Below are 23,995 nucleotides of genomic sequence, written 5' to 3'. Positions count from 1 at the left end.
GAGTTTTCCATAATATAGTGAAGTTGCAGTGCTTTCCTAATGCCTCACCTTCACCCAGTCGTCATTCTTCTGATGTAAATACAAGGGAGAGTTCTTTTAAGTTTCCCTGGTTCTACAGGAACATGGTATGGGCAGACAGGAGAAGAGCTGGTGTTCTTGGTTATCGCTCATTCTTTCACTGTTTTCACCCAGCGTATTGTCAAGGAAGCGTAGTATGAGGCAGCTGTATTTCCTACCTCATTAAAGAGGTGAGGCCATAATTAATTTTAATCGTGTAGGCTACTGAACACTGCACTACTTTTTTTTGTTGTTGTCGCTGTTTATTTTTTTTTTTTCCCAAAACCAGAAGTATATCTGCTGAGGGACATTTCCCACTTATTAGATATTTTGGTTCGTAATTGTCCAATGCAGAGTAAACGTAACTTCCTTGTAGCTAGGCCCCCAAAGAGAGCTGACTGAGATCTATTGACTTTAAAATCTTACCTTTTCTTTGGAGGTTCAGGTTAAGTAGACGAATATATTGTCTCATGTGTGAGTCTCTAAAACTTCCCTTAAGTTGTCCTCTCTCTACAGTTAGAGCTGAAGAGAATGGAGTGGACAACAATCAAGGAGACAGGCCTTCAGACCGTGGGAAGCGTGGCCGTGGGAGAGGTGAGATGGTGGCATTGGTGTGGGACTGGCACTGATTTCATGTCCTGAGATGGAACTATCATATTTATTTCTTTAAACGCTTCTTCGTAAGCATTTGTTGGCTATCTTTTGATTCCATAAGCACTTCAGCCACCTTTAATTTAGGTACATGCCCCTCCCTTACCCCTTGTTTTGTCTTGGTCTCAGAAAAACTTAAAAGAATTGACACAGATCACCTTTGTGATAATTTCCTGTGTAGCAGGCTGGTGTGCTATGGCTATGGGGAGCTGTTTTCCCAGATCAACTCTTGCCAGCCTTCTGTAAGTGGGAGTGCACTGTGCTCCTCAGGATGTACCTTGGCAGCAGGAGAGTACAAGATTCCAGCTGCAAGACTCTCAGGGAGGGATTTGGTGTATACTTGTGCTGTTTCTTTGGGGTAGATCCGCTTGTCAGGCTTGCCTTCTGTTTTCAGTATGCAGTCAGAGAAAGTACACGCCACCTTAAAGGCATTTTGGCAAGAGAAGGAATTGATGAGAACTGTGGCAAAGGAATGCTACAGAGTCTTAGGTACAGCTCCAGTCCTATCCTGTATAAGAAATAGGAAAGATGTTGATAATGGATTTGATATGGTATCAAGGGATGTTTAGTTGGTTTGGATTTTCACAGGTTGGACTGGAAAGAGGCTTATTTTTTCTTAGAGGAAGAGGAATGAAAATGAGCAACCTAGGTACAGCCTAAATTGTGTGGGAAAGTGGGTATTAAATGAGTTAAATTGATAAAGCACATAGGAGAGCTATTGTACTTAATAGGTAAGGTCTGTCTCAAGAAAAATTCTACTTTCAAAGAACTCTCTTCTCTTTGGAATATCCAGTAGCGAAGCATTCAAAGACAGGCACATCCAAGTTTGTTGTCTCCAGATCTGCATCTTGAAGGAGTGGAAAGATGCAAAGACATGCAGCTTCCAGAGGTTTGCAAGGATGACTTGCTTGTGCCTGTGAATCTGCAAATACCAAATGGTGTGTGCAGACAGGTAACTTTGCAGGGGAGGATGTGGTGTAGTTCACAGCTACAGTTTTTGGTATATCAATACTGTTAATAGATGGAATGTAAGTCTTCCAGTACTTGTTTTATAAAATAATCCTTTCTGCTCAAATTATAAAGGTAGGATTTAAAATAAATTGTTGGGTGAAACTTAGAGGTTAATGCAGTCTATTTTTCTGCTTTGTAGCCTTATGAACAATACACTGCTTTTGTTGTCAGGACCATAGCTCTCTAGATGAATATCATATGTCTCAATCACTTAATCATCAGATCAAACGGACGTATCTGACTGAAGAAATAGGAACAACTTCAACCAATTTCTGTTCACTGGCTTAGCATGCATAGTATCACTGTATCTTTCTACCAAATGTGTTAGACACTACATTCATGTGAGCAAAGTATCTTAATGAAGTGTTCTCAGCTGTCTGTGATAAACCTGTTGAACGACTTCAGGATCATTATATTATAAGTGTGTGTATTCTGTGGCAGGAAATACCTAATTTAATTTTATAACGCAAGCCCTTGAAATCTGCAGGGAGTTGTATAAAGCTGTGTCATTCACTTCTCTGTATTCAGGGATGCATAGACTTCCTTCTTTCAATATTAGTAGAAATAATGAAAAAAAGCTTTGTGCCATTTCGTTTAGTAGTCTTTCTTTTCTGTTACACAGAATAGTCAAATGTAGGGTAAAGTACTTCAGTAGAGAGTAAATAAATTGCTGGTAATCACCACAGAACCCTTTTTTTAGAAATGTTTTATGCAGAGTGTCTGTGTGTAGGACTCACAGTGCATTGGATGCAAAATTATGGGTCAGCTAATGTCTGAGCAACGCACTCCCTCTATTTTAAGCTACCTTCTCAGGCTGGAGTTATCTTACTGACGGCGCTCTAGGGGAAGATTTGCTGGGCCATCGTATTACTGCTTCGCTGTAGAACAGCCTAATTTTAAGAAATGATATGCACTGAAAATAGCAGAAATGGGATTGACACTGGGGTGATAATGTGCTGTTTACCGAGGAGGGAAAAACCCTGATACTGAGCATTTCAGCCTTGGTGCTGTAGGCACTAGCTTCCTTGTGCAGTAGATCTTCTGTTAATGACTGTGTGACATTCCTTGCAACTTTATAGGGTATAGGTATTCAGTGTACAAACACCACTGGTTGCTGGTATGGAGGAAGTCAGGGAATGGAAGTAGATATGTGTTATTGACTGATTAACAGAAAGCAAAAATGCATCACAGGATGTGTTTCAGGACACATCCCAGCTGGAATTGCTCTGCCCTTCGTCTTTGCTGGCTGAGCTGAGAGTGTGAACTTTATCTTGGAAAGAAGTCAAGGAATTTCTTTTTATAAGTTGGCCTTCCCATCAGTCTTTTTTTTTTTTTTTCAGAACTGAATTTCTTGAATGAGCTTAATTTAGATGTAAAAAATACTATAATAGTGATGGCTAGTAGTTGCATCAAAGTGATTTTATTTGTGTGTTAGTATTGCAAGGATTTGTAACTGTCTGGAATGGAATCTCCTGGAGGAAATATGGAGGAAGATGGTTGTGTTTTTCAAATTGTCATCTGTGGAAACGTTTCCTCATCTGTGTTTTAATCAGTTGCAGAGTTACATACAAATTGAGAGGCACAATTTTTTTTTAATGCTACTTTTTTTGTACTGATCAGAGATCTTAAATTTTAAGTACAGGTCTGTTTCTCCCACTGTCTTCCACTACATATTGAAAAGTATGTGGAGGAGCTGGAAAAGACTTTTGAAGGTACTGGGAAGACTGCATTTTTGAAGTCTGAGGAACAGGCAGACTAGGACTTCTCCACTTGCAAAAGAGAAGGCTGAGTGTGGGTGTGTGGTACAGATCTATACATTTTTGCAGAGAAGGTAGTGTGGGATATCAATTGATCACTCCAAGCAAGTATATAAGTGAGGGAATGTTAAATGAAAATGCAATTGTTAGGTTACAGGTTCAAAATGAACTTATGGAGGTGGTTCTTCATATGTAAAGTTAACCTGAGGAATTCCTTTCAGTGAGGTGTTGTGCGTTCTGAGAATTTGCACACAGGGAGACTTGACAATTTAATCCTAAAAAAGAACCACAACAAGACAAGGGAAAAACACTGAGGGTTATTATCTTTGGCTGAGGAAGTCTGAGCCACAAATAGGTGAAGAGCAGTAGAGTGTCCAGAGAAACTGCATTGCAGTTTCACTTCTTGTACTCTTCCCCAGAAAGCTAATTGACCATAGCTGGTAATGGGATAGCAGGTAGATGGACTTTTGGACTTGATTGAACATAGAAATTGTTACAGATTCAGATGTTGCAATTATCCTAACTGGCAAAGTAAAAATGAATTTATTGCTTTTACTTCTGTTCCTCCATTCTCTTTCTCTTCATTCTTCCAGAGCAGCATAAGCATGCCATAAATGTGGATGCTGATAGGGAATTTTTTTTTTCTAGCAAAACATCATGGGTTCATTTTGGACAAACAGCGTGACAAGGAGGCTTTCAAAATCTGGGGTTTTTTTCCTGCTGGCTGTGTAAGAAAGAAAAGCAGCTTACCCTTTTTGTAAATATCTGATTATAGTCCAGCTTGTATTTTTGATCTCTTGTTTTAAATATTTTTTAGATAGAACTATGCTATCCTTGAAAAAAATTGACCTTCTGTAACCAGAATTACATGCCTAAACGTTTTCTTGTTTTAAAAGCTTAGCACAGTTGGCACATGATATATTTTGAATTTCCTTTGCCAGAACTAGAAAGGATGTTGGTTTTTCTAAAACATGAATGTGGAGCAGGCCTTCTGGAGGTCACAATCTGAAGTCCGTTTAGTTTTGCTGTAGTTGGTTCTGCATTGGTAAAGAAGCTGTGTGTGTCATGTTGGGGTTTTTTTTTTGTGGGTTTTTTGTTTGTTTGGTTTTTTTTTTTTTGAGATTAACTGGAACTTAGCTTTAACATAAGTTATGTATTTTACTTTAAACATAACTTTAGAGTTTAAAGTTTTTCTGCGTGTGATTCTAAAAATGATTATTGGAGTACATCCAGTATATAAAACTGATCCAATGCTTCTAGCTTTATGGTGACTAGTAAGACATAAGTGATCTGAATTAGTAAATATAACTTCAGTGTTTGTTTTGGTAGTACGGAATATCTAGAATACAAACTTTCTATACTTAGCCTCCTTATCTCTTCATAAGGCTTAGGCCTCCATCACGTTAGTGTCTGCTGGGAGGATGGCTGGCTCTGCATTTCCAGAGCAGAGACCTGAGCTATTCAGTTACTGTGTGGTCAGAGATAAGAACAAACTTAGGGTGTTGCCTGCCCTTCCAGTCTGTATTTCCATTTTCTTTCAGCTGTTCTTAGGCCTCCTTCTTAAGCTTAAAGTGTTTTCATCTAATTTAAACCTGTCAGTGTGAAAATCTGAGTTTTGAAATAAAGTGCCTGTGTTGCAGTGGAAGGATTTAGGTCTGCAAGCTCAGCTAATTGGATTTTCTACAGAATAGGCTATTAAGTTAATAGCCCACTCGAAGTGTGATACTACACACTTTTCTTATGCTCCCATATAGTGTGTGTTTTGTTTTGGGAGAAGAAATGTTGTGAATGAGATAAATGTTTTTCTCCATACTTGGATGGTACAAGAGTGAAGACGTGATTGTGTGACTGTGAGTGTTTTGAACTCCCAATGGGTTTTAGTGCAAACGGAAAATCACACCACCTGCCTGGGTGTAAGTGTTGACTTCTCTAAAATTCATTTCAGAGAAGAAAAATGTAAATTGATTAAGTGATGGTTAATGTTTTCCCAAATCTGGGTTCGTTTACCCGATGTGCAGTGCACCAGTCTTACACACAGAGCAGAGGTATTTGTTTATTTCATTTCTGCACGGAGATGGGTGCTAGGTGGTAAATCCACAAAGCTAGCACACCTGCTTACAATTGCCTTACGTATTTATACAATTCAGAATAACAGTTCCACCTTTTGGTCACACCCACTTAACTGCAGTTGGTTAGTTCTTTTCCTATGTTAGTTTAAAGATACAGTACTCCTTAAATTTACTCTGCATGCTCAGTGAGTAGGGGTCTTTACCTGAGGAGGGGGTGATTTTAGCACTAGGGATGTGGTTTTCATGTTATAATGAGAGAGTTCACTTTGAGGATGCTAATTAGTGGAATTTTGTTGACCTGTCACAACCTTTCTCAATGTTATGCACGTGCAAGGTTGGTTTAATAAATGTTTTCAGGCTCCGGGTCCCTTCTTATCTGTTTGGGCTTCTTCAGCAGGTCTGCTCTCCTTGAGCCTGTCTTGGTGTTTCTTTGTTCTGGCAGATTTTACAGCATCATTCTGCTTTTTCAGGGCCATGTCTGCCATGTTGCTCTTTCTTATCTTGGTTCTCTCTTGCCCATGCAGATCCTTGCTTACTTCATGCTTCTTTGACAATCAGCCAGCTTTTGGTGCCTTCTGGGGAAAGATGTTTCTTTTCTATCAGTCTCTCAGTTTCTTTTCAAGGATATAGTGTTTAGCAGAGTATGCGTTGTTTAGACTGAGGAACTTGGCTTGCTTAAGTCAATTTCTGTTTCACAAAATATTCATTATCCTTGCCTAATTGAAAATTTAATAAAAAGTTATTCATGTAAATTTCATAAAAATTTCATTCATGGATATCAATGTGAACCTAGTCAACTGAGGGAGATGGGCTGGAGAGCAGGAAAAAAAGCCTAACAATACACACTTGAACAGAATTACAATGTTAGAGGAAACAAAATCATGTTTTAAATAGTTCATTGTTGAAAATGCTGTTGGATAGGGATAGTAGCAAGAATGTTGACCAAAATCAGCTTTAAACTTAACTCCCCAGTCCTGGTTTCCTGGAACAGGAATGAGTAAGCAAAGGTGCCTGGATACTTGAATCTGTTGTTTGTATATCCAAGTTTAAAAGGAATGTCAAGAAATGTTATAATGGTTTATATGAGGTAGGGCAGTAATTTTGTTCTTTAACTGATATCTGTCATTTGCTATTGTGCTCAATGTCCTGATTGACTCTAAGAAAACGTCTTCCTTTAGACTGACTAGAAGATTTAATGACCTGCTACCAAGCCACTTGTTCTCTTTTTGGGGACAGGTAAAAATATTGATAGAAGAATTGCTGATTGTGAATTACCACAGGGAAAAAAAAATATTTTGTACACTTTGACTGTTGCAATCTAAACCATATATACACATCTTTTTAGGGTAGTGTTAAAGCTATGGTTTTTACATGACAAGCATAAACTGGCATTAGTGCTGGGAGGAATAGGGCCTGTCTCCCTCCTGATGCATTTGAACTGTATCAGAAGTTTGATCTAAGTTTAAAACTAATCAAGCCAGTAAAGAAAAAAGTGGGCAGGTAGCATGATAGCTGGGGACAACACATGTTTTTTGGTGGCTTTTCCGGGTGTAAAGGTGACTAGTTTTCTGGTATTTAAGAAGCAGGGAACTGGTTTGGAGAGCTCAACAGTGAACTAATAATTTTGTTTTCTGATGATAGTTTTGTATGCACTCACTGCTAAGTGCAAACCTCCCAGTGCAGGAAAGAGAGCAGAGCTTGTGATCACTGGTGAGGAAGACTTCCGTCATAATAGTTTATATTTTAATAGCTTTAAGTTACTGTGGAATTGCATGCTTCGAATTTGGGTCCCTGCTCTGAAATGCAGTGTGAAACCTCATTTGATCACTGACCATTTAGTCACTGTTAAAAAGCACTGTAAGTTTGCAAATACATAGCTGCATCACGACTAACTTCTCTATGTTAAAACAATGAGAAGGCCTGGTCTTCTAAGGCCATATTTTAATTTTGGCAGCTGAGAGAATTAACTTCCTTAGTGTGAAAATTTAAGAATAAAATAGTGATCTGGTTGTGTCAAAGAGAGTATCAGTCCTTCTCACTGACATCTTACATTAATGACCATGATGTATGAGATTCTGTGTTGAAGTTAGGGTGGTCTTTCAGTGGTGAGTACTCACTGTCCCATATTTTGCATTAGTACTTTGTGAGTGTCTTTTATAGTTTGAATTTAGTGCTTTCTGCACCCTCACTGGTTAAGTGCTTCCCTTTTGTCTTCATTAGAATGTTTTTTTTCATTTGATGATGCAACTAGAAAAGAGGATGATGACTGGAACAGGGGAAACTAATTCCCATTTTTATAAGGGGAAATAAAGATCATTCTGGAAACCATGCTAAGGCACGTGGAAAGCAAGGAGGTGACTGGTGACAGCCAGCATGACTTCAGTAAGGGCAAATTGTGCCTGACCAATTTGATGACCTTCTATGACAGCCTCACAGCATTGGCAGATAAGGGATGAGCAACCGATGTCATCTGCCTGGGCTTGTGGAAAGCATTTGACGCTGTCCCACATGACATCCTTGTCTAAACCGGAGAGGTGTGGATTTGACACATAGACCACTCAGTCAGAATCATAGAATCATAGAAAGGTTAGAGTTGGAAGGGACCTTCAAAGGTCATCTAGTCCAACCTCCCTGCAAGGGACATCCCCGATTAGATCAGGTTGCTCAGAGCCTCACCAGCCTGGCCTTGAACGTTTCCAGGGATGGGGCTTCCACCACCTCTCTGGGCAACCTGTGCCAGTGCTCTACCACCCTCATTGTAAAAAATTTTTTCCTAATGTCCAATCTGAATCTACCTCTCTCTATTTTAAAACCATTACCCCTCGTCCTATTGCAACAGGCCCTACTGAACAGCCTCTCCCCATCTTTCTTGTAGGCCCCCTTGAGGTACTGGAAGACCGCTATAAGGCCTCCCCGGAGCCTCCTCTTCTCCAGGCTGAACAGCCCCAACTCTCAGCCTGTCCTCATAGGAAAGGAGCTCCAGCCCTCTTACCATCTTTGTGGCCCTCGTCTGGACCTTCTCCAACTGGTCCACATCCTTCTTATGTTGGGGGCTCCAGAACTGGACACAGGACTCCAGGTGGTGTCTCACCAGGGCAGAGTAGAGGGGGAGAATCACCTCCCTCAGCCTCTGGCCACGTTCCTCTTGATGCAGCCCAGGATGTGGTTGGCCTTCTGGGCCGCAAGGGCGCATTGCTGGCTCATGTTGAGCTTCTCGTTCACCAGCACTCCCAAGTCCTTCTCCTCAGGGCTGCTCTCCATCCATTCTCTACCCAGTCAGTATTTGTGCCTGGGATTGCCATGACCCAGGTGCAGGACCTTGCACTTGGCCTGGTTGAACTTCATGAGGATGGTATGGGCCCACCTCTCGAGCCTGTCAAGGTCCCTCTGGATGGCATCCCTCCCTTCCAGCGTGTCAACAGCACCACACAGCTTGGTTTTGTTGGTGAACTTGCTGAGGGTGCACTCTATCCCACTGTCCATGTCGCCGACAAAGATGCTGAACAGGGTCGGGCCCAACAGGGACCCCTGAGGGACGCCACTCATGACTGGTCTCCACATGGACATCGAGCCGTTGATGTCCACCGCACTCTCTGAGTGCGGCCATCCAGCCAACTCCTTATTCACCGAGTCGTCTGTCCATCAAACCCATGTCTCCCTAGTTTACAGAGAAGGATGTTGTGCTGGACAGTGTCAAAAGCTTTGCACAAGTCCAGGTAGATGATATCCATTCCTCGTCCCTTGTCCACCGATGCTGTCACCCCGTCATAGAAGGCCACCAAATTGGTCAGGCACGATCTGCCCTTGGTGAAGCCATGTTGGCTGTCACCAACCACCTCCTTGCTCTTCATGTGCCTTAGCATGGTTTCCAGAACAATCTGCTCCATGACCTTGCCAGGCACAGAGGGGAGGCTGACCGGCTTGGAGTTGCCCGGGTCTTCCTTGTTCCCCTTTTTAAAAATTGGGGTTATGTTCCCTCTCTTCCAGTCATCAGGGACGTCACCAGACCGCCATGACTTCTCAAATATGATGGCCAGTGGCTTGGCAACTTCATCCGCCAGTTCCCTCAGGACCCGCGGATGGATCTCATCGGGTCCCATGGACTTGTGCACCTTTACGTTCCTCAGATGTTCCTGAACCTGCTCTTTGAGTACAGTGGGCAGTTCTTCATCCTCACAGTCTTTGCTTGTGCCTTCTACAGCTTGGGTGGTGGGACAAGAGCCCTTATCGGTGAAGACGGAGGCAAAAAAGTCATTGAGCACTCAGCCTTCTCCATGTCCCGGGTAAACAGGACACCGGTTTCCTTCCAGAGAGGGCCTACATTTTCCTTGGACTTTCTTTTGTCCCCTACATACCTATACAAGCTCTTCTTGATTTTTTTTTTTTTTTTTATATCCCTGGCCAGATTAACTTCTGTCAGGGCTTCAGCCTTCCTCACCCGATCGCTGGCTACTCGCATATCCTCGTTGTAGTCCTCCCAGGCTACCTGGCTCTGCTTCTACCTTCTATAGGCTTCCTTCTTCACTTTCAGTTGGTCCAGGAGCTCCTTGCTCATCCATGCGGGCCTCCTGGCTTTTTCGCCTGACTTGTTCTTCGTCAGGATGCACCTCTGCTGGGCTTGGAGGAGGTGCTCCTTGGATGTGGACCAACTTTCCTGGGCCCCTCTTCCCTCCAGGGCCGCCTCCCATGGCACTTGGCCCATCAGGTCCCTGAAGAGGCCGAAGGCCGCCTTCTTGAAGTCTAGGGCAGAGAGCTTGCCATGTAGTTTCCTTGCTGCCCTGTGGATCTTGAACTCCACAATGTCGTGGTGGCAGCAGCCAAGGCTGTCCTTCAGTTTCACATCCACCACCAGCCCCTCCCTGTTGGTGAGCACAAGGTCGAGCATGGCACCCCTCCCTGTCAGCTCCTCTATCGCCTGCAGGAGGAAGTTGTCGTCCACACATTCCAGGAACCTCCTAGACTGCATGTGTCCTGCCGTGTTGCCCCTCCAACAGATGTCAGGGTGGTTGAAGTCCCCCATGAGAACTAGAGCCTGTGACCGTGAGGCTGCTCCTATCTGGCTATAGAGTGCCTCGTTTGCTCTGTCCTCCTGGCCAGGCGGCCTGTAACAGACCCCCACCGCAACGTCCCCGGTCTGTCCCCGTCCTCTAATCTTGACCCGTAAGCTCTCTGTCAGCTCCTCCATCATCCCCAGGCAGAGCTCCACGCACTCCAGCTGGTTGCTGATGTAGAGAGCGACACCCCCTCCTCGTCTCCCCTTCCTCTCCTTTCTAAAAAGCCTATACCCCTCCAGTCGTACGAGTTGTTCCATCTTGTCTCTGATGGGTGGTAGCCTGCTCATGTGCAGGCATCTCCAGCTCTTCCTGTTTATTCCCCATGCTGCGTGCATTGGTTTAGAGACACTTGAGCTGGGCCCCTGACAAAGCCGACTTGCTGGCTGCAGAGTAGATAGAGAATTGGCTGAATGGCTGTACTCAGAGAGTTGTGTCAACAGCTCGATGTCCAAGTGGAGTCACGTTCGTCAGGTGTGGGCCTGGCCTTTTTTAACGTCTTTGTCAGCAACAGGGACAGTGGGATAGAGGGCACCCTCAGCATGTTTGCCGATGACATCAAGCTGTGTGGTGAGGTTGATGCGCTGGAGGGGAGGGATGCCATCCAGAGGGACCTTGTCAGGCTGCAGTGGTGGGCCCATGGAAATCTCAAGTTTAAGCATGCCAAGTGCAAGGTCCTGAACATGGGTCGTGGCAACCTCTGCTGTCAATACAGGCTGCGGAATGAAGGCAATGCGAGCAACTCTGCCGAGAAGGACTTGAGGGTGCTAGTGGATGAAAAGCTGGATGTGAGCCGGCAATGGGCACTTGCGGCCCAGAAGGCCATCTGCATGGTGGGCTTTATCTAAATAAGTGTGGCCAGCAGGTCGAGGGAGTGGATTCTGCCCCTCTACTCCACTCTGGTGAGACCCCACCTGCAGTACTGTGTCCAGTTCTGGGGCGTTCAACATAAGAAGGACATGGGCCAGTTGGAGAGGGTCTAGAGGAGGCCACGAAGATATTCAGAGGGCTTGAGAACCTCTGCTGTGAGGACAGGCTGAGAGAGTTGGGGCTGTTCAGCCTGGGGAAGAGAAGGCTCTGGGGAGACCTGATAGTGGCCTTTCAGTACCTCAAGGGGGCTGATAGGAGAGACAGAGAGAAACTCTTTAGCAGGGCCTGTTGTGCTAGCCGTTGTCATCTGGAATAGGGTATGGGTACAGCTCATTCATCAAAATGTGGATGAAGCTATCCTGCTATTTTAATACTTCTAAGAAGTCCTCGGAAATGTAGTTAGTAGATATTTTAGAGGTTCAGAAATGTCTTTTAAAACTTGGACAGTGAACTAGGGCAGAGGTAAGCATGAGTGGTGAGGGGAGGGAAAGGAAAGTCATTAAAATACAAACTTCCTAAGCTGGTTTTACCGTGTCCTAGAGGCACTGCTCTTACTCTTAAATGGTCCCCTGAAAATAAGGGATAGTTTGGATAGAAATTTGAACAGCCTTTTGTAGGTAATTCTGACGTTTGGACAAGCAGTGTATTGGTGACTTGGAATTCCAAATTTTTTGCTCTAGTAAAGGTGTAGTAGCTTGGTGACTTAAAGTTATCACATCATTTTGCTGTTAAAATAAGAGTTGCTTTGTTCTCCGTCTGCAGCTCTTGACCTCCTCCTGTTCTTATAATACAAAACAGTATTAATATTCTTCTGTGGAAAAACCAACAAACTGGAAAAGCCTCAGATACTGAGGTCCTAAAAATGGAAAAAAAGAAATCTTTGTAGAAATATACTGCATGTAAGAAATAGTTTCTAACAGTTACATAGATGTGTGCGTTATAGATGGTTAAGTAATACAAAAATCTTCATACCTTGTTGGCACTATACAACATGCAAAGATTTAAGCCATTCACTGTATCAAGAAGCTTGTAAACTGAGACGGGTAGTGAAAATTGGAGGCAACAAATATTTGTTGTTGTTAAAAGAGAAATGAATATTAGTGTCCGTGATAACAAGGAAGTTGTTTGAGTAAATTGAATTGGGTGATTTTCATGCCAGTAACTATGATTAAGGGAGAAACAGAAGGAATGTGTGGTTGCAGGTTGGCTAAAGCACGGGCGGGTAGGGGTGGACAGGTAAGGTGAGTCAGAGGAGGAAACAACTGGAGTATTTAAACTTTCTCCTCACAGACAAGGAGTGACAGGGAATTTCTTGAGAGATCAGGGTATGCAAGGAGGCTGGGATTCTAGAGCATCTTAAGCAAGAGTGAGAAAAGTAGGGATGAAATTTTGAACAACATCTAATGATTTGGTAATAGCAGTCTCACGTGGGATGGGTCTTTAGGTAAGTCCTTTTCTTGGTATTTGGAGCTGCTTCACTAGATAGAGAAAAGAGAGCAACAAATTGCAAGTCCTACTGAAACATGTAGTCTCAGATGAACTGTGGCTTACTTACATGTGTTAGGGAGACAAATTCTCCTGTGAGGAAATTTGGGAAATAAATATATCTAGCTTTAACTATGGTAATTTTCTTCTTCAACCATAGTATTTTCTAATGTGACAGACTAGCGATGGGTGGCTCCTCTGCTGTTGCTGTTAAATGGTGTTTTCTCTCCTAGGGTTTGGACGTGGCAGAGGGAGAGGAGCGGGGAGGTTTTCAGCCCAAGGCATGGGGTAAGAAACATGCAGAGCACAAATTTTGGCAAGGATCAAACTCAGTGGCAATATTAACTGACAATAATATTGCCACTGCACGTATTGCTGTTTTTTTGATAAACCAATATGGATGCAAAAATTGATAGATCTGTTAGAGGATTACTGGATTATTTTTGTCTTAATCCAGTATTTCTAACTAGACACACCTGTACAAACCTTATGTAAATTCACTCAATATCTCAAACTTGGAGAAACTGTTTGCACCAATCAGTAGCAGCCACATAGTGCCTAGGAGGCTGAAAGTTCTGTGTGGTGCCCATAGTCCTAGGTCAATGTAAAAATTTATTTGTTTTGGTGTAATGTAGAACGTACAAGTTCTATATAAAACTAAAGAGACTAGCCACTATTAACTTCCTCCTATTTTTGAAGTTTTGTGCTTTAGCTGTTTGGACATACATGGACCCTAAAACAGAATCAAAAGAAGTTACTAAGCAGCTCTAAAGTTTGTTCTCAGTTTTGTTGGAATAACTTGCTTCATAGGTGTAGCCTCCCTTACTTTCATTCATGTTTGCCTTTAATGACATTTCATGTAGTATCAGTGATGCCATGATGAACGAAAGGCTCATTCTGTTTCTCCTTCTTGTTCATACTTCTAGATGCTAAACTGAAAAGTGATTTTTCTTCAATGATCTTTTTTTCACCTTTTAGCTGCATCTGTATGTTTGGGCATTAGTTTCAGGAGTGCATTCTGAAATAATCTTACTGATGTTCTGAGTCCTGCCCTGCACAGGTCTCGTACTCTGAAAGGACACGATACTTGTTTCTCATCAGTCAGCCACCTGCTGAGAAACTGTCAGCTCAGAGGTGCTTATTGTTGTGCGTATAAACTAATGCTTTATATGTCTGGAATGAATAGTTATGCTGTTAACTGCTTTTTCAGGAGTTGTTTTGGTTCAGTTTCTCTACAGTATTTTTTTTCCCAATCTCCTCACTTTTTTTCTCCTCGTACTTCTTTTCTCTTTTCTCCCTTTTTTGTCTGTGTCTACTCATAGAGGAAAAAATTCTTTTGAAATGAAAATCTATCAAGATAAATTATGTGGAAATCGAGATGTTAAATCTAATACAACAGCAACTAAAAATGGTGACACTTGTGTTCATTGAATGACCCATGTGTTCTCTTCCATTTCTTAACTTTTAAAACTCTAGGACATTTAACCCTGCAGACTATACGGAGTCTTCTGCCTCTGATGGCTTTGGGACAAAATCAGAGATTTGGGAGTCTGGTCAGAATGATGCAGATGATGGAACTGGTAAGATGCTTCAAGAAGTGGAAGGATTGGAATGAAGACCTGTAACAAATTGTGGTTAAAATAACCATTCTGTTAGTGTTCAGTTAACTTCTGAAAATGTGAATACATCTCACATAACACAGATTTTAGTTCATTTTTATAGCTTAACTTCTACTAATGTGCAGAGCACATGTAGCCTGTGTGACTCTCTGGTTAGAATGAAGGAAAGGCAAGTTGCAATTTTTTTGGTTTAGTACTAACAGTCCCTTGAGAGACAAAGGAAGTTCAAGAGTTATTGGACGAACCTTGTATGTGAAGAACACTTTAGATATCTTAAGTAGTACTTAAGAGCTCAGCTCATGTAGTTAAGGAGTGTAAGTCCTACTAAAAGTGATTGGTCCACAGGCACTGGGCAATAGAGTGTGAATATCTATTTCACATAGGTATTCACTAGAAGAAAAAGGAAGGAAAAACTGTTTACAAATATGAATCCACTTAGTGACACTGGGATGGCTTTGGAAGCCCCACGTGTGCAACGCTGGAATATAAGGATGTGAGTCTCTGGGCTGCAGGAGACTTCCAAGATCTTCCACTTCTGAAGAGAAGAATTATTAACTGAAGCACAAGTAGGCACTTCAATGGAAGCCAAAAGAGCAGTCTGCCTGTCTGAAGACAGAGGCAGCTATGTGTTTCTGTATAAAGTTTCAAGGGTGAAGTATGCACTTCTGGCTTAAAGGCAAGAGGCAGACATAGTTTGGAAAGGAACCACTTAATAGTGGTCTTGTGGTGATTCAGAAATAAAGACTATGACCTGCTTGTCTGTGTTTGGGTAAACAGGATACCTTGCTGCTTCCCAGATTCTGTGACAGGAGATGAAGAAAAGGGAAATGTGTGAGGACAGAGAACTTTATGTATGTTATTGTTAACACTTGGGAACCACTTAGTGATGGGAGAGATTTTTTTTTTTTAACCCCAGCAAAGGGTAACTCTTCTGATCTCTTCATTGCTGGAGTCTACTTGGATGATTTTTCATTGACTCCTGTGTCAAGTGTGGAAGGAAGAGACTGATACTTGAGGCCAGCATATGCTCCACTGAGCTCTGCAGTGAGCCACTTGAGATGCAGCTTTCTAAACTTCATACAAGCCATTTTCCACTTAACCACAGAAGACAAAACGGGCTCAGAGTTTAGGAAGGCTTATTAGGTACTCTGAGTGCCTTCTAGTCCAGTGTGGGAGAGTGGCCCTGAGTATATTAATGGTTACTGAAAGGGAGCTCTTTTGCCAAATATGGCATCTTTCCAAGGAGTTACTTTTGAAGTGACTTGGTGCTACAGCGCAAACAGAAGTGCGCCTTTTACTCATGTTAGTTTTTCAAATAAGTTTGTCAGATAATGAGTTAGAAGGACACTTAATGACTTGAAAATTCCCCTAAGAATACTGATACTGCTGTTTGCTATATGGGAGCAGAGGGCAGGGTACATTGTCACAAGTATTGCAGAAGCAATGAGGTTAACTGACTAAAGAAAGAAGACATGCAAGAAAGGCATGAGGAGACTAAACCAGAGGTAGAAAATTCACTGGTTAGTTATTAATGAATGCAACTGTAAGGCTGTGGCTTACGAACAACTTTGACTTGTGCTCCGCTTCCCAAGTGAACTTAAATGTTTTGTGACCCTCCCTGCTAACACTGGGAGAGTCACAACCTCCCCTATGGCAACGTCTATTCATTGTAGGCATATCCCCAGTCTTCAATAACGGAAGAATTCTACCTAGGAGTAAGAGTAGGTTGGTGTGGCTAAAAAGATTACTGTAAAAAATGTGTTTACTTAAGGGATTTGTTGCTGAGGAAATCTATTCAAACTGGTGGAAAAACAGTGTACTAGTTGACGTGGGGAACTTCTGTTTGGACGCCAAGTGCAGTTTGGCTGGTTAAGCTCTGCACGTGCCACAGAGAACTGTACTGAGCTTCAGTAACACAACTTGAGGCACGTATGGAAAGTTGCGAGGTGGGGTATGGAGAAGGTGAGAGAAAGCACTTGGAGTTTTCCCCTGGCCTCATCAGATTAATGGTTCTTAGGGGTATGAATGAGTGAGTGAGTATCAGTGTGGGGACTTTCTGCAAAATCATTTGTCTGATGGAAATTTAAAGTAAACTACTTAAGTGTGAAAGTTTTTTTGGGGTACTAAGTACCATCTTGCTGCTAATCTTATTTTACTTCTAGTGCAGATGGAAAAGGCACCATAACTGACAAAACAAAAATGTCTATGCCTACAGGTAGAGAGTTTTACTTTACAGGGTTTCTTCTTTAGACAAGTTGTAGAAAAGTCAGAAATAATCCCTGACCCAAAAGAAAGAAATTTCTTTAAAAAGAGTAGGCTTTAAGTTTGAAACACTTCGTTTTGCCCAAGTGGGAAGCACTTTCAACCTTGTGATGGAAAGTGGCTTGAGGATTATTAGAGGAGACTGCAGCTAAGATAGTAGTTTTAAAGTAGAAGCTAGAGTACTGGGAAGGAAGATTAAGGCAGAGGTAGGGAGAAGCAGTGCCAGACAAAGTGTGGGGCTGCAAGCAGGTTGTACAATGTTGAGCTGTTGATTTGGCTTATAAATATTCATTTTCTTTTTTTTTTTTCTTCCTTAATTTGCAGTGCTATTATGTTAGTTACATATCAACAGTCCCAGTAATAAGTAAGTTACCGATGTGGAGTTATTGATGATGTGAATGACAGTGATGTATATGGATGGAAATCCATAAAGCCTGCACTGGGCTAATGAAAGATGTCACATAAGAGTATACGTAGAGGAAAAGCAGGATGGAAATACCTCTTTTTATTCCTCATTATCCAGTCTCATTTATTCTTTAATCCCAAAAGAAAGGAAAGAAAGTTAACTCATACTAGCTACTTGGAAAACTAGTGTCTTTCTTCTGCAGTTACACTAAAAAGGAGATACCTGGGCAACTACCTGGAGAAACAAAACCAATTTATTTATCAAAATGTTTTCTAAAGACATCATGCAAATATAAACTCTGTATGGAGAGCTAAGTATTTACTAAGTATTTGCTCTTTAAGCCAGTGCTGGGAAAGGACCAAGATCAACATTTTCAAATAAAAAGAAATACACTATTTGTTTCCAAAATGTAGTTGTCCCCAACATGTGTTCTGAAAGTGATCTGGACCCTCTTGTCCTGAATTGTTGCAAGTGACAGAGGAATCTCAGCAGCCTGAATGAAAGGCGTTTCTAGGTGCACCATCATGTAATTCTTTAGAAAAGGTAGCTGGTTCTATGGAGGTAAAATATAGCATTGTTGGCTGAAATAAAAAAAAAAAGTGAAGGGCGAATCTGTAATGGTTTGTAACATTTAAGTGTAATTGTATTCCAAATAATTCAGCATCGGTTTCCTACATCCTTATTTTTGTAGAAGTAATGTACAACTGAAAGACAAAGAGAAGGGACAGGTAGGAGAGAGCCAAATTACCAGTCCTCATCTGAAAGGGAGTAAACTTGAAGAGCGGGATTGATATTTTCTTCGGTATGCTGAGTGTTCAGTCTCTTACCTTTCTTGTGATATACAAGACAGTGAGAGATCCTGAACAACAAATCGCAGCGGTTCTTGTAAATAAATTGTGTTGGCGGTGTTACTGTATTCTGGTTATTTACTGATACCTCTACTTTCAGTTTCATACGAAGAAAATCTTCGTTCATTATTATCTTGTTTATGAGCAACCTTAAATGAGTCTGAAACTGAAGAATGACAAGAAAGAGAAAATAAATTACAGTGTAACTGTCAAAGAGCAAGAAGGGAATTGTGTAGCTTGGAAATTAGAAGGAAAGGAAAAAAAAATCAAGTAATGTGACAGGAACTGAGGAACTATAGGAAAATAGGTGAAGACTTAAAATGTATACTGTATTTTTGTTATTTGCTTTATAACTTTCTAAAGCTGGACTTACCACAAAGGGAAACAGGAAAGAGTCACAAATAGCTGTCTAGGTTGAAGTTGGTATGACAAGGATCCTTGAAAACACAAAGCATAATTTCAGTGGGAAAAAAGAGAACTCTTAAATTGTGATGCTTTGCAAGGCATGGGGGTAAAGGTTGGGAAGAGGATATATAGAGTTGCAATAATGCCCAGGTGGATTTTAGACTAAAAGGAACTTGATATACTTGGGGCAAGATCAGACTTAGAATCCTATCCGCAGGAGGAAGGTGGATGTGATGCAGAGAAGAGCAGTTGAGGCTGGAAGGATTGAGTTGGGAAGGTAGAGTGTTAATAAACAACAATAAGGAACTCAGTAGCTTGGGTAAACTAGTAACAGGGTGAAGGGCTGTGTTCAGTATTTAAAAGGAATAAATGCACAGTATGTGTTGCTAAGTAGGAGCAACAGATAAATGTTTAAATTAAATGTCAGGAGATTATACCAAGTATTATTTCAGACAGGTTCAGTCTCCCAGAGGTGGTGGGAAAACTCAAGAATTGTGCTTGATTTGTCTGAGCTCTTCTCGGTTTTGGTTTTTTTGTTTTTTTTTTTTTCTAGTGGACTTCGAGCTGTGTTATCAGAGTTCTGACACCAACACAATGTTTGTCTTTTACATAGGCAGGTCTTGCTCTATGTGATGAGAGATAAATTTAAGCAGGGCAAGTGCTAGAATATATTTCTTTAAATAAGAAATATCAGAGGAAGGAATCCTGGGCTGGTCAGGCAAAGGGAAGGAAAACCAGCTGTTTCTCTAAATACTGCTGCTCATTGGGCTTTTCCTCCTTTCCAAAATTTCTGTGAAAATGTATGGATTAGTCTAGAAATTAAGGTGGTCTAGTAATTTTGCTGTGCTCAAATATGATTATTAGATTTTTTTCAAGTGCTTTGATATTTTGCAGCGTTTAGAAACCTCCTGGTTAGGGGCTGTTTGGTAAAATGTGAGCACAAGATGCTTCAGGCAACTCTGTATTGCTCCACAGAGCCAACACAGAGCGGATGTTACCTTGCTCAAGACCTGCCAAATGATTTTGGATTCCAAGGTATAAACCCCCTCTCTCTTCCCCTCTATGTGTGTATCTTCATGGTAGGCCTTTTTGCCTCACTACATTAGTGCCATTCGACCCTCCGCTGCCCAAGATGCTGCTTTGTAAAGGTGTACAAAAGAATGCGCTAATGCAGTGATGGCATTAGTACAAACTGGATTTTGTGCTTTCTTCAGGGGGCTTGTTTCAGAATGAATGTCTCTCAGAGGGTTCCTGGTTAAGTAAAAGGAGATTATTAAAACAGTAGATCTTTTGCTTTTGTACTTGATTGAATGTGGTGGTAGCAGGAACTTTACTGCTGGTGTTTTCTCTGCTTGTGGTTATGTAGTTTAAATGAAAGCTCTGATTGTTGCTGGGTTAACCTTCCCTATGCTTGTGCTGGTGGGCAAGGCCTTCAGTCCATTTATTGCTCTTGCATGTCTGTGCCTACTGTTTCCTGTAGAAGGTATCAGGTTTTTGCCTCTGTAGCATCGTTTCCTGTAGTCTTGTATTGCCACATGCTGTGGACTGCATGCTGTTCTCCAAAGTTTGCCAAATAAGCTCTGCCACAAGTTACAGGAAGATGAGTTTTGTAGCTACAATGGAAGCTTATTGACTCTTCTGCTGCCATTATATGAATTATGTATGTTTTAAATTAAAATTGCTCCATCAGGGAAGGGATTTGCGTTGTTCTGCTCTGAGGAGAGAGTTAACAGGTTGGAAAGGAGCCTCCAGAGGTATAGCTTGGGTCTGGGGTTTGCATATGTTGAAAAGCAGGATTATGGATTTTGGAGCAGATGTTGTGGTTGTGTTTTGTTCAGGCTCTGTATGAATTTGTGCATGAAGCTGGGAGATCCCATGGGAGGGCTGAGTAACCTCTCACTGTCGTTGGGGACATAGGAGGAAGTTCTTCCAGTGTTTGGGATTAATCACTGGTTGCAGACATGTGTTCATGCAAATTATGTCTGGTACCATAGTGGCTAAGAAATTCCTGAGATCAGAAATTAAAGAGGGGGAAAAAAAGAACCCAAAACCTCCGGAACTTCTAAATTTGCAGACCAATTTTCTAGAGCTTCCCATGTTTCCAGCCACCATCTCCTCACTTTGTATTCCACTAGTAATGAAAATAGGATTGCTTATGAAGCAGAAGGGTTGAAATACAACATTGTGCTTTTAGCTTGTGACTGTTTTCTTTCCTTCCTCAAATTACAATAGGAGCGTGGAAAAACTCAATAGAAGAATGGACAGCGGAAGACTGGAATGAAGATGTAAGTGTACCTTGTTGGATAGACCTATTGCTTATTTTCAGAGTTTCTGTGTTGTCTTCAAAAACTAAATGTTCAAAGTAATACTTTGCTGTGTGCATGCAGTGGTATTTCTTACTGTGTTTCTTGCTGTTATTTCTGTTTAAAATATATAGAGATATTTGGACAAGCTTATGTTTTAAATAAAATTGAATCAAGAAATATTAATTTATTTTGCTGGGTGAACAATGCATAGTAAAATTAAGTTTTATCCCAAATTTAGTATCTGTGAGTTAGTTCTCCACTGCTTAATGCTGATGGATGTTGACTGCATACTTCCCCATGCTATTGTGCAGGAACTTAAAGCCATACTATAACAAAACTTTTATGTAATTAAGCACTGAAGCTTACTGTCAACTTTAGACTCCTCATTTGATGCTTTTTGTGTGAAATCTGCATAATTGTGCCACTTAGTCCACTTCATGTTCATAATATTAAAAAAAGGAGCTAGTAGTATGCTGAAGTTGGCACTTAATTGCTTCATTCCTATTGTTTCATCATGGTGTCTCATCATTATCCCCCTCTACTCCACTCTGGTGAGACCCCACCTGCAATACTGCATCCAGCTCTGGAGCCCCCAACATAAGAAGGACATGGACCAGTTGGAGAGGGGGCAGAGGAGGCCATGAAGGTGATCAGAGGGCTGGAGCACCTTTGCTATGAGGACAGGCTGAGAGAGTTGGGGCTGTTCAGTCTGGAGAAGAGAAGGCTCCAGGGGGGAGGCCTTATAGCAGCCTTCCAGTACCTAAAGGGGGCCTATGGGAAAGACGAGGAAAAACTCTTCAGTAGGGCCTCTTGTGACAGGACAAGGAGTAATGTTTTCAAAATAGGCGGAGGTAGATTTAGATCAGATAGTAGGAATTTTTTTTTTTTTTTACTATGAGAGTGGTGGAACACTGGCACAGGTTGCCCAGAGAGGCAAGCCCTATCCCTGGAAACATTCCAGGCCAGGTTGGACGGGGCTCTGAGCAACCTGATCTGGTTGGAGACGTCGCTGCTTCTTGCAGGAGGGTTGGACTGGATGGCCTTTAAAGGTTCCTTCCAACCCTAACCATTCTATAATTCTATGTGTTGTCTAAAGTACTAAAATAACTTTGGTTCTCATTCTTTATCAGACAAGAGGTGTCTTCATGTCTGCAAAATGTTCAAATTTGTCATTGTCACATGTCATAATCATATTTGTGATTTCAAGTTTTCAGTTATTGTATTAAAGCTTAAGCAGCCCAGAAAACAAATGAAATAGCAAGAAATGTGGAAAGGAAAACCTAGCTTTTAAGAAGTTTTTCATCTTTTATAGCAACATCCGTTATTTCATGTTTGTCTTCAGAAGAGTAAGAGATTCTCAGAAGTCATCATCCCTTTTGCTGCCTCCTGTAGAGTGACCTGTCTGTGTTATCCCTAGAAATATGTGAATGTGTTGTTAGAGCAGATATGAAAACTCTGTCCTTACCTAGTGAGGGGGCTATGTCTTTCAAGAAAATTTAAAAGAAACTCTAAGATTTCTAGACTTCCTGTATCAGTTACTGCCATCAAAAGCTGGCATCTTTTTAAACCTGTCCTCTATTTCTGCAGTATATGCTAGAAGTGGGCTAACGATAGTGAAAACTTCTGGCCTTGTTTCTCACCCCTGTTTGGTACCACCCCTGCTGGTACAATAGAGCATTTGTAGTACAGGAGGGGTGCTGAGCAATACTGACTAGGTATGGAATTTTTTAAAAATAATAATTAAACCTGAGTAATGTGCACATGAATCTTGAAAGAGCAGCAGATGAAATCTCTAGCTTATTGTTAATTTTTATAGATTTTAGAGTGCTGGAAAAATCCCTGTAATCTGGGAGAAAGTCATTCATGTGCTGATGTTCAGAAAGAGTGAATGAAATGCAGAACTGTAGGCAAATTAGCTGAAAACATGCCTGGGGGAAAAATAAAGGAAAAATTGAATTGTCTGATTTAAAAATAGAAGCATAAGAATGCAGCTGTGCCATTAATTGTAGTAGAAAATAGGTCCACTTCAAAGAAATCTGATCTTAATCTTTAAGTAAACTACAAGTTGTCTGTGAAGATAGAGTATGTCCTTGTAAGAAATTTGATCTACATCTCTTGCTCTAAAAATAATTACATGCTATCACAAAATACATTAAGTGGATTAAAATCTACCTTGCAAATTTCAGCAAATTAATTTTTTGCAGGAGGACCGTTACCAAACATCAGCATTTCTAGGAGGGCTGTAAAGAAATCCAGTCCCAGGCTAGATGCCATCTGGTGTCTTTATTAATGATTTGGAAGTAAAAATAAAATCACTACTAATAAAATGTTGGAGAAATAAAAAAAAAATTTGGAATGGCGATTAAAAGCAAGCTAATCATGCAGAGAAATCTGGACATCTGCTAGACTTCACCTGTTCCAATACAAAATGCTTTAATGTAGCCAAGTGCCCGTTTGTTTTATAGGAATAAGGGCACACCTTCAGAAAAAGGGGCTGTTTTCTGGAAAGCAACAACTGAAAAATTTTCAGGATTGTAGTGGAAGATTAAAAAAAAACAGCTCAGCATGATCTCTTAAAGGGCTGGGTACTGTGGCAAAAAAGCTATTGTAGTCTTTTTGCCTGTAGGCACTTTTCCCTGTCTCTTAATCATTCTTGATTTGTATTTCTATATGTGGACTCGCCTGAACTTGATTCTGAAGTACTGCATCCAATTATTCAATACTTGTACGAAACAAAAGTTATGAAAAATAGCTGGAAATTATTTACTGATAGAAGAGGTGCTTGAGACTGAGGAGATTTTTAGTTTGCTGAATCTGAAAATGTTACTTTATTAGTGTATAATGGGTTGTGGTTTTAGTCTAGCAGATGGAAGGCAGAATATGAACTTATGGGTGGAAAATGAAGCTGTGCATTAAATGTATAATAAACAATTGAAGATAATGATTAGAACAGCCAAGGAGGCTGATGTATTTGTTGTCTATAGATAAAGACTAGGTGTTTTTCTGAATAATATTTTTGTTTAAATTTACTGTCTCTAGTCAGATAGAAGTTACAAGCAGGTAAGTGAAATTTAATGTTGTTTGATCTGAGAAGGATTAGATTTTTGAGATCTAATAGTCCTGCAGTATTTATCTATACTAGTGAGTATTGAACAAGTAAAATAGGTTGTAAGCGTGCTCTTACATAGAGTGGAAACT

The 23,995-nt window shown here is 41.1% G+C and overlaps 1 protein-coding gene across 5 annotated transcripts in view; it reads left to right on the top strand.

The window, feature by feature from the left end:
• Positions 1 to 23,995, top strand: part of UBAP2 (ubiquitin associated protein 2) — a 139,985-nt gene that overhangs the window by 40,200 nt on the left and 75,790 nt on the right. For 3 of the 5 annotated variants that reach the window (XM_086769829.1, XM_086769833.1, XM_086769828.1), the window contains exons 6-10: positions 574 to 651; positions 13,185 to 13,239; positions 14,428 to 14,531; positions 19,467 to 19,526; positions 20,724 to 20,776. In XM_086769829.1, coding sequence (XP_086625955.1) covers positions 574 to 651; positions 13,185 to 13,239; positions 14,428 to 14,531; positions 19,467 to 19,526; positions 20,724 to 20,776 — 350 coding nt within the window. The remainder of the gene's footprint in view (positions 1 to 573; positions 652 to 13,184; positions 13,240 to 14,427; positions 14,532 to 19,466; positions 19,527 to 20,723; positions 20,777 to 23,995) is intronic. The other 2 variants (XM_086769832.1, XM_086769830.1) reach the window with 1 other exon arrangement.

Source organism: Chlamydotis macqueenii, chromosome Z (assembly GCF_036417535.1).
Source record: "Chlamydotis macqueenii isolate bChlMac1 chromosome Z, bChlMac1.mat, whole genome shotgun sequence".
Taxonomy (NCBI): Eukaryota; Metazoa; Chordata; class Aves; order Otidiformes; family Otididae; genus Chlamydotis; species Chlamydotis macqueenii.
The sequence above is the reverse complement of the archived record's forward strand: the minus strand, read 5'-3'. Positions and strand labels throughout refer to the sequence as shown.